The 12,791-nt window shown below is 36.9% G+C and overlaps 1 protein-coding gene across 5 annotated transcripts in view; it reads left to right on the top strand.

Annotated features, from left to right (window-relative positions):
* Positions 1 to 12,791, top strand: part of EDIL3 (EGF like repeats and discoidin domains 3) — a 450,915-nt gene that overhangs the window by 121,744 nt on the left and 316,380 nt on the right. For all 5 annotated transcript variants that reach the window (XM_063664954.1, XM_063664955.1, XM_054489176.2 and 2 more), the window contains exon 2: positions 10,732 to 10,860. In XM_063664954.1, coding sequence (XP_063521024.1) covers positions 10,732 to 10,860 — 129 coding nt within the window. The remainder of the gene's footprint in view (positions 1 to 10,731; positions 10,861 to 12,791) is intronic.

Below are 12,791 nucleotides of genomic sequence, written 5' to 3'. Positions count from 1 at the left end.
AGATCTAAATAAGAAGATTCTGTGAAACTTCTACAGCTGGAGATGGCACTGAATTTCATCTTTTTTGTAGCACTTGATTGTTTTTATAAAGTCGGTATGAGTTTGTGTTCTTGACAGAGATTGATGGACTAACTGTTGCCATCATGATGTGCTGCATTATTTATATATAGCAGCCAAATTCAATCTTTTAGTTTGTCCTCTGCTGTCAACTGAAGAGCTGCAATCTTCTCTGAAAGAACAATTTTCTGGGTTTGTAATTGTTGCATAATTATAAAAATACATTATCTAAAAGCATAAAGTTCAGTAAGCTATATTGTGCATTTTTCAACAAACATAAAGTGGTCAGGTGTCACTCCTTTGCTGTCGACCCTCACCACACCTATCTGGTAAAACCACAAGCCTGGATCCATCATCTGCTGTGTGCCTGCACTACCTCAGCTGTTGAGCTCTGACCAGATACACAGTGGGGTACATGTTGACATTATAAGTTCTTGTCTGGGCCCTCAGTAGTTTCCCTCCATCATTTTTCTGTTTTCCCAGGCAGCAGCCTTCTATTTACTGCATGCGCATGTTACCTTCTATCCTTCTCAAACTTCTGGTCCTGTCACATTCTCAGCAGCCTACTACACAGAAAACTTCAAATGGGAACTCCTTCAATTTATTTGTCTGTTTGTTTGTTTGGAGACATAGTCTAGCTCTGCCGCCCAGGCTGGAGTGCAGATGCACAGTCTCAGCTCACTGCAACCTCCACCTCTTTGGTTCAAGGGATTCTCATGCCTCAGCCTCCTGAGTAGCTGGGACTACAGATGCACACCACCATGCCCAGCTAATTTTTGCATTTTTAGTATACCTCTAACTCAACAGGTTTTCACCATGTGGGCAAGGCTGGTCTCGAACCCCTGGTCTCAAGTGATCTGCCTGCCTCAGCTTCTCAAAGTGCTAGGATTACAGGCATGAGCCATCATTCCTGGCCAGAACTCCTTCAGTTTGTGTCATCCAGGCTCAAACTTCCTGGTACATCTTCCTCCTTGAGTCAAAGCTGAATCCTTCCATATGTACTCCGAGGCTCATTCATCATATTTTTACACATGCTCTCACCCTTCTGATTATTCCTTCTCCACTGTTATCTTTAACCTCTTCTTTCTAGTAGTTTCATCTATCAGCACCTACATCATCAGGTTTCTGATGTTTTAAATATATTTCCAAAATGTGTCCCACTAGATTTCTATAGGTATTTGACTAACATTTATTGAGCACTTTCTATGGCAGGAACTTCACTAAACTTGTAACCTGCATTCTAACATTTAACCTTTACCATTACCATTTTTCAAAAAAGCAAACAATGATTTAGAAACACAGAATAATTAGACAGTAGCAGAGTAGGATGCCAACTCTGCCACCCCGATTTTCTTAAATCACGGTGGTATATCCCACATAACACACCACCATGCTTTCATCTAACTCTTGAAAGAATTGCATCATTACTTCTAATACACCTACCCCTTTGATTCTTTAACCTACTTCAGGCTGGCACTGATGCCTACCACTCCTGTGGATGTGCCTTCATCTAGATCATCAAGGAACATCACCTTTTCTAAAGCAAGACAATACTTCTTGGCCCTTAGCTAAACTGAGCCCTCAGAGCTGTCCAACACTGGTGCTCACTCTGGTCTCTAATTGAAAGTCAATTGCTATCAGAAGGCTTCTTGACTCACAGTTCTGGGTTTGGTGGCCCTCTCTCATGCTTTCTTGGACCTAACAAGCAGTGGTAACTATTTATCAACTTATTTGTGTCTTTTTTTGAGAGTCTGAGAACAGGAATTTGTCTATCATGGGCCCTATAATATGTGCAGTAATTATGATTTAGTGGCATATAGATGGGCTTCAGTAAATATTAACTAATGATTGGATGGATAGTCTTCATAGGTAGAAATAACATAGTCAAAAATGCCTGGGGCCAGGGGCGCGGTGGCTCACACCTATAATCCTAGCACTTTGGGAGGCCAAGGCGGGCAGATTGTCTGAGCTCAGGAGTTCAAGACCAGTCTGTACAACACAGTGAAACCCCATATCTACTAAACTACAAAAAATTAGCTGGGCATAAAGGCATATGCCTGTAATCCCAGCTAGTCAGGAGGCTGAGGCATGAGAATTGCCTAACCTGGGAGGCGGAGGTTGCAGTGAGCCAAGATCATACTATTGCACTCTAGCTTGGGTGACAGAGTGAGACTTCATCTCAAAAAAAAAAAAAAAAAAAAAAAAAAAAAAACCTTGGGAATTGTAGTTTATGGTTGAATTTCCTGGTTATTTACAAAATTTTTGCTACTTATTTTGTAAGGATTACATGTTTGTAGGGAATGCATGTTAATATTAAATGGTAGCTATTCTGTTTTTCCTAACATAGTGAGTGCCCTTATTTATGATTTGCTGATTGTAGCTTCCTGCAAATGATTTTTTTCTTAACTCAGTGAATTAACAAAGAAAGCTAGTCACATAAATACCTTCCTCATTTGCCTTTCTCCCAATTAAAAGCAGGAAAATACAAACTAACTTCCAAACTTCCTCTTCCCTCCTTCCTTTTCTTCCTTGGTTTTTCCTATTCCTTTTTCCTTCTTCTTGAATAAATTGAGATGTTCGGATTAGCTTTAAGAAAATATGGAGGGCTGGGAACCACCCCCAGAGATTCTGATTTAACTGGACTGGGCATGAGATATTTGAAAAGCCTCCCCCGGCCCCGCGATTTTAATATGCAGTAAAGTCTGAGAACCACTGGATTAGATCATTTCGAATGTCCTTTTCAATTCTAGAAACTGTAGATTCTTTTATTTTAAGGGACTCTCCAGAGTGTTTTAAACTAAAAAATATGCAAAAAGATTTTGTTTTTCAAAATGTTAGAGCCCAAAACATTTTTGTCTTTTTATCCAGTAGACCTTGATTGAAGCCTTATGTCATCAGCTGTGAAATTCAAATAGTCAACACTGAACAGCAGATTTTCTCCTTATTTTCTTCAGCCCAATATGCCCTTAGCATTTGAAAACGTAGCTAAAAAAAAAAAAGTCTTAAAAATAGTGAGGCAAACCACCGGATAACATCTAAGAGATGTCCTGCTTTAAATTAGCATTAATGTGGTTTTGAGTGAGTCTAAGTCTAAGAGGTTTATTTGTTCATTTATTTGATTTTTGTCTTCTGTGGTTATTTTTGGACTCTGTGGACACTGAGGTGGAGAAATGGATGGTCTTTTATTGCAAGGATGTCTAATGGTTTACCAGTAAAATGGCAGATTCTATCAATGAAGATATAATTATTCCTGTTGACATTTGAATCTTATTTCCTTCTCTATACTTCCAAATTGCAAGGTGGTCTGCAATAATAACTAGAATTTACTTTTAAAGTACATATGAAGGAACAAATCAGATTGCACCTTCTTAAGAATTTATTTGAAATTCAAATTGGCCACATTCATAAGCTTTAATTGTGAGAAAAGTCTTTAAATCAAAACCTATGCATCAAACTCGTTAGACTGTTCAACAAGTGAAATATCAATATTCAACACAAATTGGTCTCTAAAGAGGCACAAAAGCAAATTGTGAGGCTATTGCTGATTTTTAAAAATGACATTTATTGAGTTCCACACAATTTCACAGGTAGTAAGTCATAAGGGTGCTAACATTTTCTTTGAGTTTTACCAATTTGAGTATGCAAATTCTCATGAACTTTATCTAATTTTAACTAGAATTATTACTCACTTATGTACTAGATTTGGCTCATTTTGTCAAATATTCTGTTTATAGATTGGTTCAAAACTCTCACTTCTACAATAGAAGGCAAAACCTTTATTTTGTTTCAGTTTTTAAGTGAAATGATAGTACAGTTCAAGAGGAAAGCAATAGATTGAAGATGAGATTGTAATGCACAGAGCTGCATTGACACAGATGCAAAACAAGAATTTAAATTGTCTCTGCATTTTACTTTTCCATGTGTAAGTATGTATTGCAATATCCTTCACATTTAGTTTGTTGAGATATTGAAGAAATTCAATAATGTCTTGTGTTAGTGAGGTAACATTCTATGGTGATATATTACTACTTTTTTGCTTTCACTTCTATATCTGTATACAAATTTGTTTACAGAAATGGAGAGAGGGTAGGGATGATGGTGCAGACATATTCTAGGTGGCTGCCAGCACTTTGAAAAGAGCAGAGAAAATGGAGAAGCATGCATTCATCTAAATAAATTATTAGGATATTTATATAACTCTGTCAATACATAAATACATTAACAGTACTATGTAAATACATTAATATGTAAGAAAGATTTCAACATGTAAATTCATAAGTACATTAGCCTGTAAATATTAATACAATAGTATATGTTCAGTAGATGTTTACTGCATATAAAGAATAAGCTTAGTAGAATTGCCCTTGATTATCAGGAACACAGAGGATCAAATGTTGGGCTTTAAATTATCTATCAGTTTCTATTAAAAATGTGTTGCTGGCAATAAACATTTATTGAGAGTTTTTCCCCTGTCTTCCTTTCTGTTCCTGAAATCATCTCTGTCTTACCTATCATGAGGGCTGACCACTTCCTGTTCCCTGTGCCTAGAATGCTCTTCCTTAGGCTTTAACACCACTGATTCTAGTTTATCCTTCAATTTGCAGCTCATGTGAAGGCCTTGCTTCACTGTCTGTCATAAATAACCAGTTTTATTTGCTGTTTTTCTCATCAGCCTGTTTCTCCCTCCTCTCACGGCTTTTATTACAGTGAGTGCTACCTTATTTATTTGTGGCATATGAACATGTGATAAATGATTCAGTAATTCTCTGATATGTGTACTGGAGACAAACACTAACATATAAAGAAACCTGAACACATAAACAGTCCAAGAGTTTAATTATCAGTGAACAAAATCAGCTGTCCTTTCTACCTGATTCTCAGTAGTACTAACATAGAATTTTCTTCTTTGTATGGCATGAGAAGTTGTATAATTATATACTAAGCTCACAGAAAAATGCACAACCACAATCATAAAGGTACCTATTTTAGGCTATTCGATTTTTTTAACCGTTGTCTTCTGCAATACCAAATAGTATTTATAGGTGCTCACACACTTTGCTGTTGAGGTTAAAAGGTCATGGATTGCAAATGGGTAATGAAGTAAAATAAGATAGTCCCTAAATCACCTTGAACATGAGGTGACTGGCAACAGGTCGGAGGTCAGTGAGAAGAATGAAGCCAACGTTGATTTCATGCAGAATCATGCAGTCTGATCAGAACTCTGGAGAGTGAGTGGAAAGAGCAGGCAAATAGTAAGTTAAATTTAGCCTGCAATGATTTCTTGCCCCTGGGAAAAATAATTGCTTTATTCTGTTGCCAAAAGGCAAATTGACATCAGCTTAATTTGCCTGAATCTGCCATAAACTGCAGATGGAACCATAAAACATGGTTAGAATCAAATTAAACACATCTGTCCTAATCTAAAGCAGGTGAGGCCAGCCGGCCAAGAAACATCAAAGTATAATGCTACACACATTACAATATGCAGAAGTATATTTTAGGAGCCTGCTGACAGTAGGATAAAGAACCATGAAATCTTGTATTGCCCTGTTTTCCTTTCCTTAGCCTAATCTCTTCTACTGGTTGTCATTGCGGTTTTAAAAGACTTTACCAGACCGGGCGTGGTGGCTCACGCCTGTAGTCTCAGCACTTTGGGTGGCCAAGGCAGGCAGATCACGAGGTCAGGAGATCGAGACCATCCTGGCTAACATGGTGAAACCCCGTCTCTACTAAAAATACAAAAAATTAGCTGGGTGTGGTGGCGGGCGACTGTAGTCCCAGGTACTCTGGAGGCTGAGACAGGAGAATAGCGTGAACCTGGGAGACAGAGCTGGCAGTGAGCTGAGATTGCGCCACTGCACAAAGCAAGACTCCGTCTCAAAAAAAAAAAAAAAAGATTCTACCAACATATCCACTGGGAAACAAACAGAAAACAATTATTGATTTAAAATCTAGGAACCTATTGCATTTTAGTCAGAATTTCTTACCTGAGGTGCTACTGCCTTGGATAAACTGACACTACAGAGGATCAGAAATCCCTACCATGTATTTTAATTAGATGTGAAATTCTAGCCGAGAGAGTTTGTTTTCACTTAAGGTATCAACCCACATCTGTACTAACCACTCAGATTATGGCTGTATAGAGGAAATAGCCTGAGATATGATGGTTTTGACCTAAGTAACCATGTAACTCATTCAAATCAGGACAGTTTTGAGAGTGAGAGGGGATTGTGGGTACCCGTGGAGGTGCATGGCTCTAATCCTTCTTTAAGAAAGAATGTGCTGTCCAGCTGCAAGTATGTAGTTAGCTGACAGCCTCCTGCAGAACTTTCAGGACCCTACTTGAGCCTTAGGCCTTCACTCTACCTGGATTGCCCTAGTGCCTGTCATTCCTGACCTAGGGGAATTCTTTCCAACAATAATCTTTGCTCTGGAGCTCCCTGTGTGATTGACTAAGACTTTCTCAAATCTGCATTATAGACTGAGGCTCTCCCTGGTCAATCGTGCCCCGACCATCCCCACCCTCATGTCTTTCATTTATTTTTATTGGTGTCATACCAATATCGCAAGTTGAAGCTTTTCCTGCTCATTTCTGCTTCCTCCTCATTTTGTCATTCGCAGACATTACTTCTCAATAAACTTGTTACGCTCTTCACTTCATCTTAGCATCTCCTTCTTGGAGAACCCATCTGATTAAAGCATGCTACTAATGATTATGTATAGAGAAACAGATTTTAAACAAAATCTATAGTAACCCTAATTATGTTTGTTGTTTATCCTCTACTTTGTCCAAGATCAAAACTTTGATTTCTGTTGCCACTGTCCACCCAACACAGTGGCAGTGGGGCCCTTATTAATTTCAGAAAGAGTTTGACATGGTAGACCCCAGTTTAATAAACCGAACATTTATACCAGGCTACAATGGGCCAAGCATTAACTTCTTTCTTTTATGAAGAATCTTATATCTTTTCCTCACTTATTTGTTGGTATGCCTAAGAACCTCTCCTCTCTTCATTTCTCTTTGCTCTCCTCCCCTCCACTCCCTTCCCCTGCCCTCCCTTAATAGACTCAGTGAAATGTAGTATTAACATTCATACTTAACAACCCATGTTTAAGCAGAGGCTCTTTAATTCTACATCTACTTATATAATAGCTTAATCGGACATTTTCATTTTAGATCTTCTACAGACTTTTCAAATACAATAATCCCTTTAAAACTAAATCCATTATATTTCCTTATAAAGGATGGCTACTCCATCATCCAGGCAAGAGCTCTGGAAATCAACCCAAATTTCTTGCTCTTCCTCAACCCCTGGATCAATTTGGTCACAATGTCATCTTGATTCTACCTTGTATATGTTTCTCAAATCTATTACCACTTTTCTCCCTTTCAAAAGATAGTATGCTAATGATGGAAATAAGATGAAAATTTTAAGTGTATTAGAAATGTGTTTCCATAAGCAAAAAAGAAGAACAGAAATTACAAGGAGAAGAGAGAAAAACATGTCAGCTTAACAACAGTTGGCATCTCTAAGATGTAATGAGACTTGAACAGATAGTCCTGTCTCATTTTGACCACAGAAACATGATATGACTGACCCACATGCCTGGTAGAAAATTGACTCGATTTAGCATTATCATCTAGAGGGGGCAGCACCGGGGCCATGAAAGTTTTCTTAAGGCACCAGAAAGGATTCTTAAGGTACTCTCCATAATAATGGGATACTCAAAGGGACCTTCTTTGGCCCTGGGTATATCAGGACTGTAGGCCTACCTCAGTTACTATTTGATGCAAGAACTTGGTTATAGGACAGAGTGGGCTCTGAAAGAAGGGTTCTTATTTTTAGGTAAATATGTAAATATGAGACTGTATCCTTACACTGATTACTCCACATAGGTGGGTGAGTCTTGATTTGGGGGAACTTTTATTCTTGTTTCATTACCTAGTATTTATTAACTAGATTTGATATTACATGATGCCTCCTTTGATTTCCCTGTCTGTAGCCACCTCTATGAAGGGTCAAGAGAATCTTCATCATTTTTTTTGAGACTACTTCAAACGATAAATGCATTTTCCTTTTTCCCTCAGCCCAACCTCCTCCATCTGATTCAACACATTGCTGCCTTAGTGATTCTTCCAAAGCACAAATGTGGTGATATACTTTCCCATATTTCAAGTTATTTTATAATTTTCCAGTGCTTAAAGATAAACTCCAAAATTTTTGGCACAGCATACAAGACCTTGATTCATATGGCCTTCCTACCTTTTGGACCTCATCAGTTTCTATGTCTAATACATATTTTTATTCTAGCTACAGTGGCCTACCTGAAGTTCCTGGAATGAGACATGATCTTTTTCCTTTAAGTGTGTTATTCCCTTTGCCTGGAATATTAAGCATATGCTCTCTCCTCTTCATCACCTGATAGCACTGAATCTCCTTAAAAGTCTCCACTGGTCCCACAGTTTGGATCATGTATACCAATTGCAGGTGTTACTACTGTGTAGTATAATTGTAATTGTTCCTGCATTTTTATCTCTCCCACTAAGCTCCATAGTCTGTTATTTAGTTTGGTATATATGGCACTTACCTCAGTGCTTGCCTACCATGCAATAGGTACTCAAGGAATAGAAGGACAGATAGACAAATTGATAGACAAATGGAAGGATAGCTAGCTAGCTATATGTGTGGATGGATAAATGGAGAGAGAGATAGATAGATAGATAGTTAGATAGATAGATAGATAGATGGATAGATGGATGATAGGTATATAAATGATAGCAAGTCTACTGAGGTATCTTTATCAATCATCAATCACCCCATTCAAAATGCTGCCAGGATTGTCTTCTTAATTTAGATCTGACCATGTCCAAACTTTAAAATACATGTTAAAAATGTTAAACACTCTCTCATTGATTCCTTATCTTAAAAATTACAATGTCACTTTTTCATTCTCCCTGATCTAATATATTTATACTTTCTTAGCCATTCCAGATTAAATACTCCATGGTCCAGCCACGCTAAATTCTTTGGTATTCCCCAAACATTAATTCATTCATTTTATGACTCTCTTTTCTAAGATCTGCTCCAGCGCTTATGTACTGTTTTAATCTATCATCTTAGTGTGGCTAATGACTTGGTTTATATTTGACAGAAATCATAACCTGAATTTTCATTTTTCAAATATTTTTAAAGTGCTTCATCTGGAAAAGAGTTTAAATAATTCTCATGTGAAAAACCTTACAGAGAATAACGTAACTAAGAAATACAAACTAGTAGGAAGTTGGTGCCCAGATGCTTTTTTATTTTGAAAAGTCCCATACTCATTGAGTCCAGGAGGTGGCAGTTTCACCTACAAAGCTCCCTTTAAAACTGTATGTGTTTTTGTGCATCTGATTCAAATCCTGTGTGCGATAAAGCCACACCCATGATTCTGTCTGAAGCCTGCTTTTTACTCCAGACTTAATCAGTGCTACTTTGGGTATGTCAGCCTTCTCAGGGACAATCCTTAAGGTCTCTAGAAGCACTTTTATTTAGCTGAGAAGATCTTTCAGGCTTCACCTGAATTATTTGAAATGTTTTCACATGAAAGTTTGTAGCCACATCCATGATTTGATATTTATGTTGGGCCATGTCTTTCTGGCATTCGATAATTTACCACTTTGAGAGGTGGAAGTTTAGAAACAATTGTGTTTTCTAACACAAGTCCTGGTCCTTGTATACTACTTCCCTTTACTTTCAAATGGACTGGTTCTTTATTTAGCTCATCTCTTTATTGTAGCACCTTATCATATGCAGGCAGTTAAGAGCCAACTGATGCTTTAACAGTCTGCCCGGAAATCTCCTTACTCATATGAAAAGTTCATCGCATACATATTCTACCTCCCCAGTTACCTCAGATGACAACTTTATCAATTGTTACTCGCTACATAAAATGGGTAGCCATTTTTCTAGCTTTTCGTGGCCATGACTGCTTTTCCAGATACTGTCTGCCACCCATTGCCACAGCCAAGGCCAAGTATTGTGGGGTTTCTGTTATGTCATAAGTTATTTCTCTGTAGCAATTTCTCTTTCTTTTCCTGCCACATTTCTTTCACCCATCTCCAGTAAGCTAGCCTGAATTCATTCACATGGCGATCGCAGCACTCCAAGAGAGGAAGTAGATGTCTTCAAGTGCTTTTCAAATCTCTGTTGTCTTCAAGTCTGTTAACGACCTGCTACTGGTCAAAGCAAGTCACATTGACAAGCCCAGATTCTAGGGATCCAGAAATAAACTCCTGTCCTTTAAAGAGTTAAAGAGTAAACTGTGTGGATATAAAGAAGGTATTTATTAGAGTAATTAATGACACCAGTCTATTACAGATATTTAGGTTAATATTTATTAACCAATTAGACAACATTCTCTTTACATATTATGAAGGAACTCTGAACTGAACCAATAGCTTTCAGAGGCAGTGTTTGAATTATGCAGTTTAATTTTTACCATGTTATATAGTATTTTTTTTGAGTACATGGTTTGAAATGAGTCTTGCAAATCTTGTGTGTGAATCTTATGTGTGAATATTACCCTGACTTTTGACTTTGCCAAGGGAACATCCATAGCAAAGTAAACTAGTATGTTTCAAAGCGAAGACAAAAAAAAAAAAAATGTCAATTTCGTTTTTTTATGCCTTAGGTGATATTTGTGATCCCAATCCATGTGAAAATGGAGGTATCTGTTTGCCAGGATTGGCTGATGGTTCCTTTTCCTGTGAGTGTCCAGATGGCTTCACAGACCCCAACTGTTCTAGTGTTTTGGAGGTTGGTAAGTGCAAAATTTAAGCATTTCAGTAGTTATCTTTTTGTTTCCATGAATAACTGGCAGTTTGGCTGTGGTGCATTATGGAGATTAGTTATAAAATTGCTGTATGTTGCTGATTAGTTTACTTTTGTGTGGGATTCTCAGTTTTATCATTTCCACTTTATATTGAAATTATATTAATTGTGTTCTTTAAGTTTTAAAATATTTTTAGTAATTAACAATAAATTTAAAGACATTACAAATAATACATAAATATAACATTTCTTATATTTCTAGTATTAATATAAATTTAACATTTTATTCTCAAATAAAATACATAACTCCAAAGTCAATTTATTCAAGTTAAATTATCACTGTAAATAAAACAGAATGTTTTTAGGGACTTCGAATATCCATCAGCATTTTGTAGCTGTTCTAATCATTACTTTTCTTAGGTGATAAATATATTTTATATTTCTAAGCATATAAAGAAGAGGATATTCCAGATGCAGTGCTCTTCAAAGTTTTCTAAAAAATTTGCTCTGCAAAAATTAATGTGTCATTGGTTACATTCAAATAGTTTTTTAAAAAATCTGCAAAATATGTATACTTATGGATTTAGAGTAACTTCTGTAATTTCCAAATAGGTCCCCATTAAGGAAATAGCTGTACTTTAAAATAATTTAACACCATGTAAACTTGTGCAGAGATTTTCTCTCTGACTAAAGAGAGAAATAATTTTCAAAGTTAATACCACAGGTAAGTTTGAAAAAAATTTATATTTTTCGCATTAGTACCACGAAGAGTACAAGAAGGAATATATCTGTTCATTATAGGAAACCAAACATGTTTTGTCAACCTGCGTAAACCTTAGAGAAACAGGACACTTCAATGACTTTGGGGAAATAGTTCTGAAAAAGAAAAGTAATAGCGTCCAGGGATCAGCTTGAATTACCCATCATTGCACCCAGTGCACCTAACTTAATTACCTTATGCATAGTAAAAATCCAGTAACTATTGGTTGAATGAAAGAAGGAATAATTAAATAAAACCATTAATTTACCATCTTTGGCCATTAGTTACTGGATTGTAGTGTGCTTTTTTTTTTAATGAATTTTCCTTATTTTTTATATTGCATTATGAATATATGTTATCCAAAGAAGTTAATTATATTATTGCTGAAAGGTACTTTGTTCATTTAATTCATCTTCAAAGATAATTCTCTTTTAATGCTTTTATTAAGTCACTGATAGTTTAGGAGGTTTGACACAGTGCCATCGAAATAAAACTGTTGTAATCACTTTGACCCAGGCTTCAAATAGGTACATTTGAGTTTCAGAGTTTAATGTGAGAATCATATCCTCAGGAAAGTCTGTATATCTAAAGAAAATTAGAGTCATAAATACCCCTAATAGAAATGTATGAATAGAATAAAATTTTAGTGTTGTATTTTAAGCCCAACAACCCCAAATTGGCAGTGCCTTTGAGTTGTATAATAGTATATAATATTTTTGGCACTATTTGAAAGATCCAAATCTGGAATCAGAGAAACAAATGTAGGTAAATGATTAAGAAATCAGTATCTTAGCAGGATCTTTTTTTTTTTTTTTTTTTTTTGAGACGGAGTCTCACTCTGTCGCCCACGCTGGGGTGCGCTGGCAAGATCTCAGCTCCTCCGGAGAAGCTGGGACTACAGGCGCCTGCCGGCACGCCCGGCTAATTTCTTTTTGTATTTTTAGTACAGACGGGGTTTCACTGTGTTAGCCAGAATGGTCTCGATTTCCTGACCTCATGATCCACCCACCTCGGCCTCCCAAAGTGTTGGGATTACAGGCGTGAGCCACCGCGCCCGGCCAGCCGAATTTTAAAGTAAATACTTGTGTACTTTTGGGCTATACTTTTAAATATTAATTCAACATTCACCATTTTGTCCGAAGACTGATACTATGGGCAGC

This window comes from Pongo pygmaeus, chromosome 4 (genome assembly GCF_028885625.2).
Source record: "Pongo pygmaeus isolate AG05252 chromosome 4, NHGRI_mPonPyg2-v2.0_pri, whole genome shotgun sequence".
NCBI lineage: Eukaryota > Metazoa > Chordata > Mammalia > Primates > Hominidae > Pongo > Pongo pygmaeus.
The sequence above is the reverse complement of the archived record's forward strand: the minus strand, read 5'-3'. Positions and strand labels throughout refer to the sequence as shown.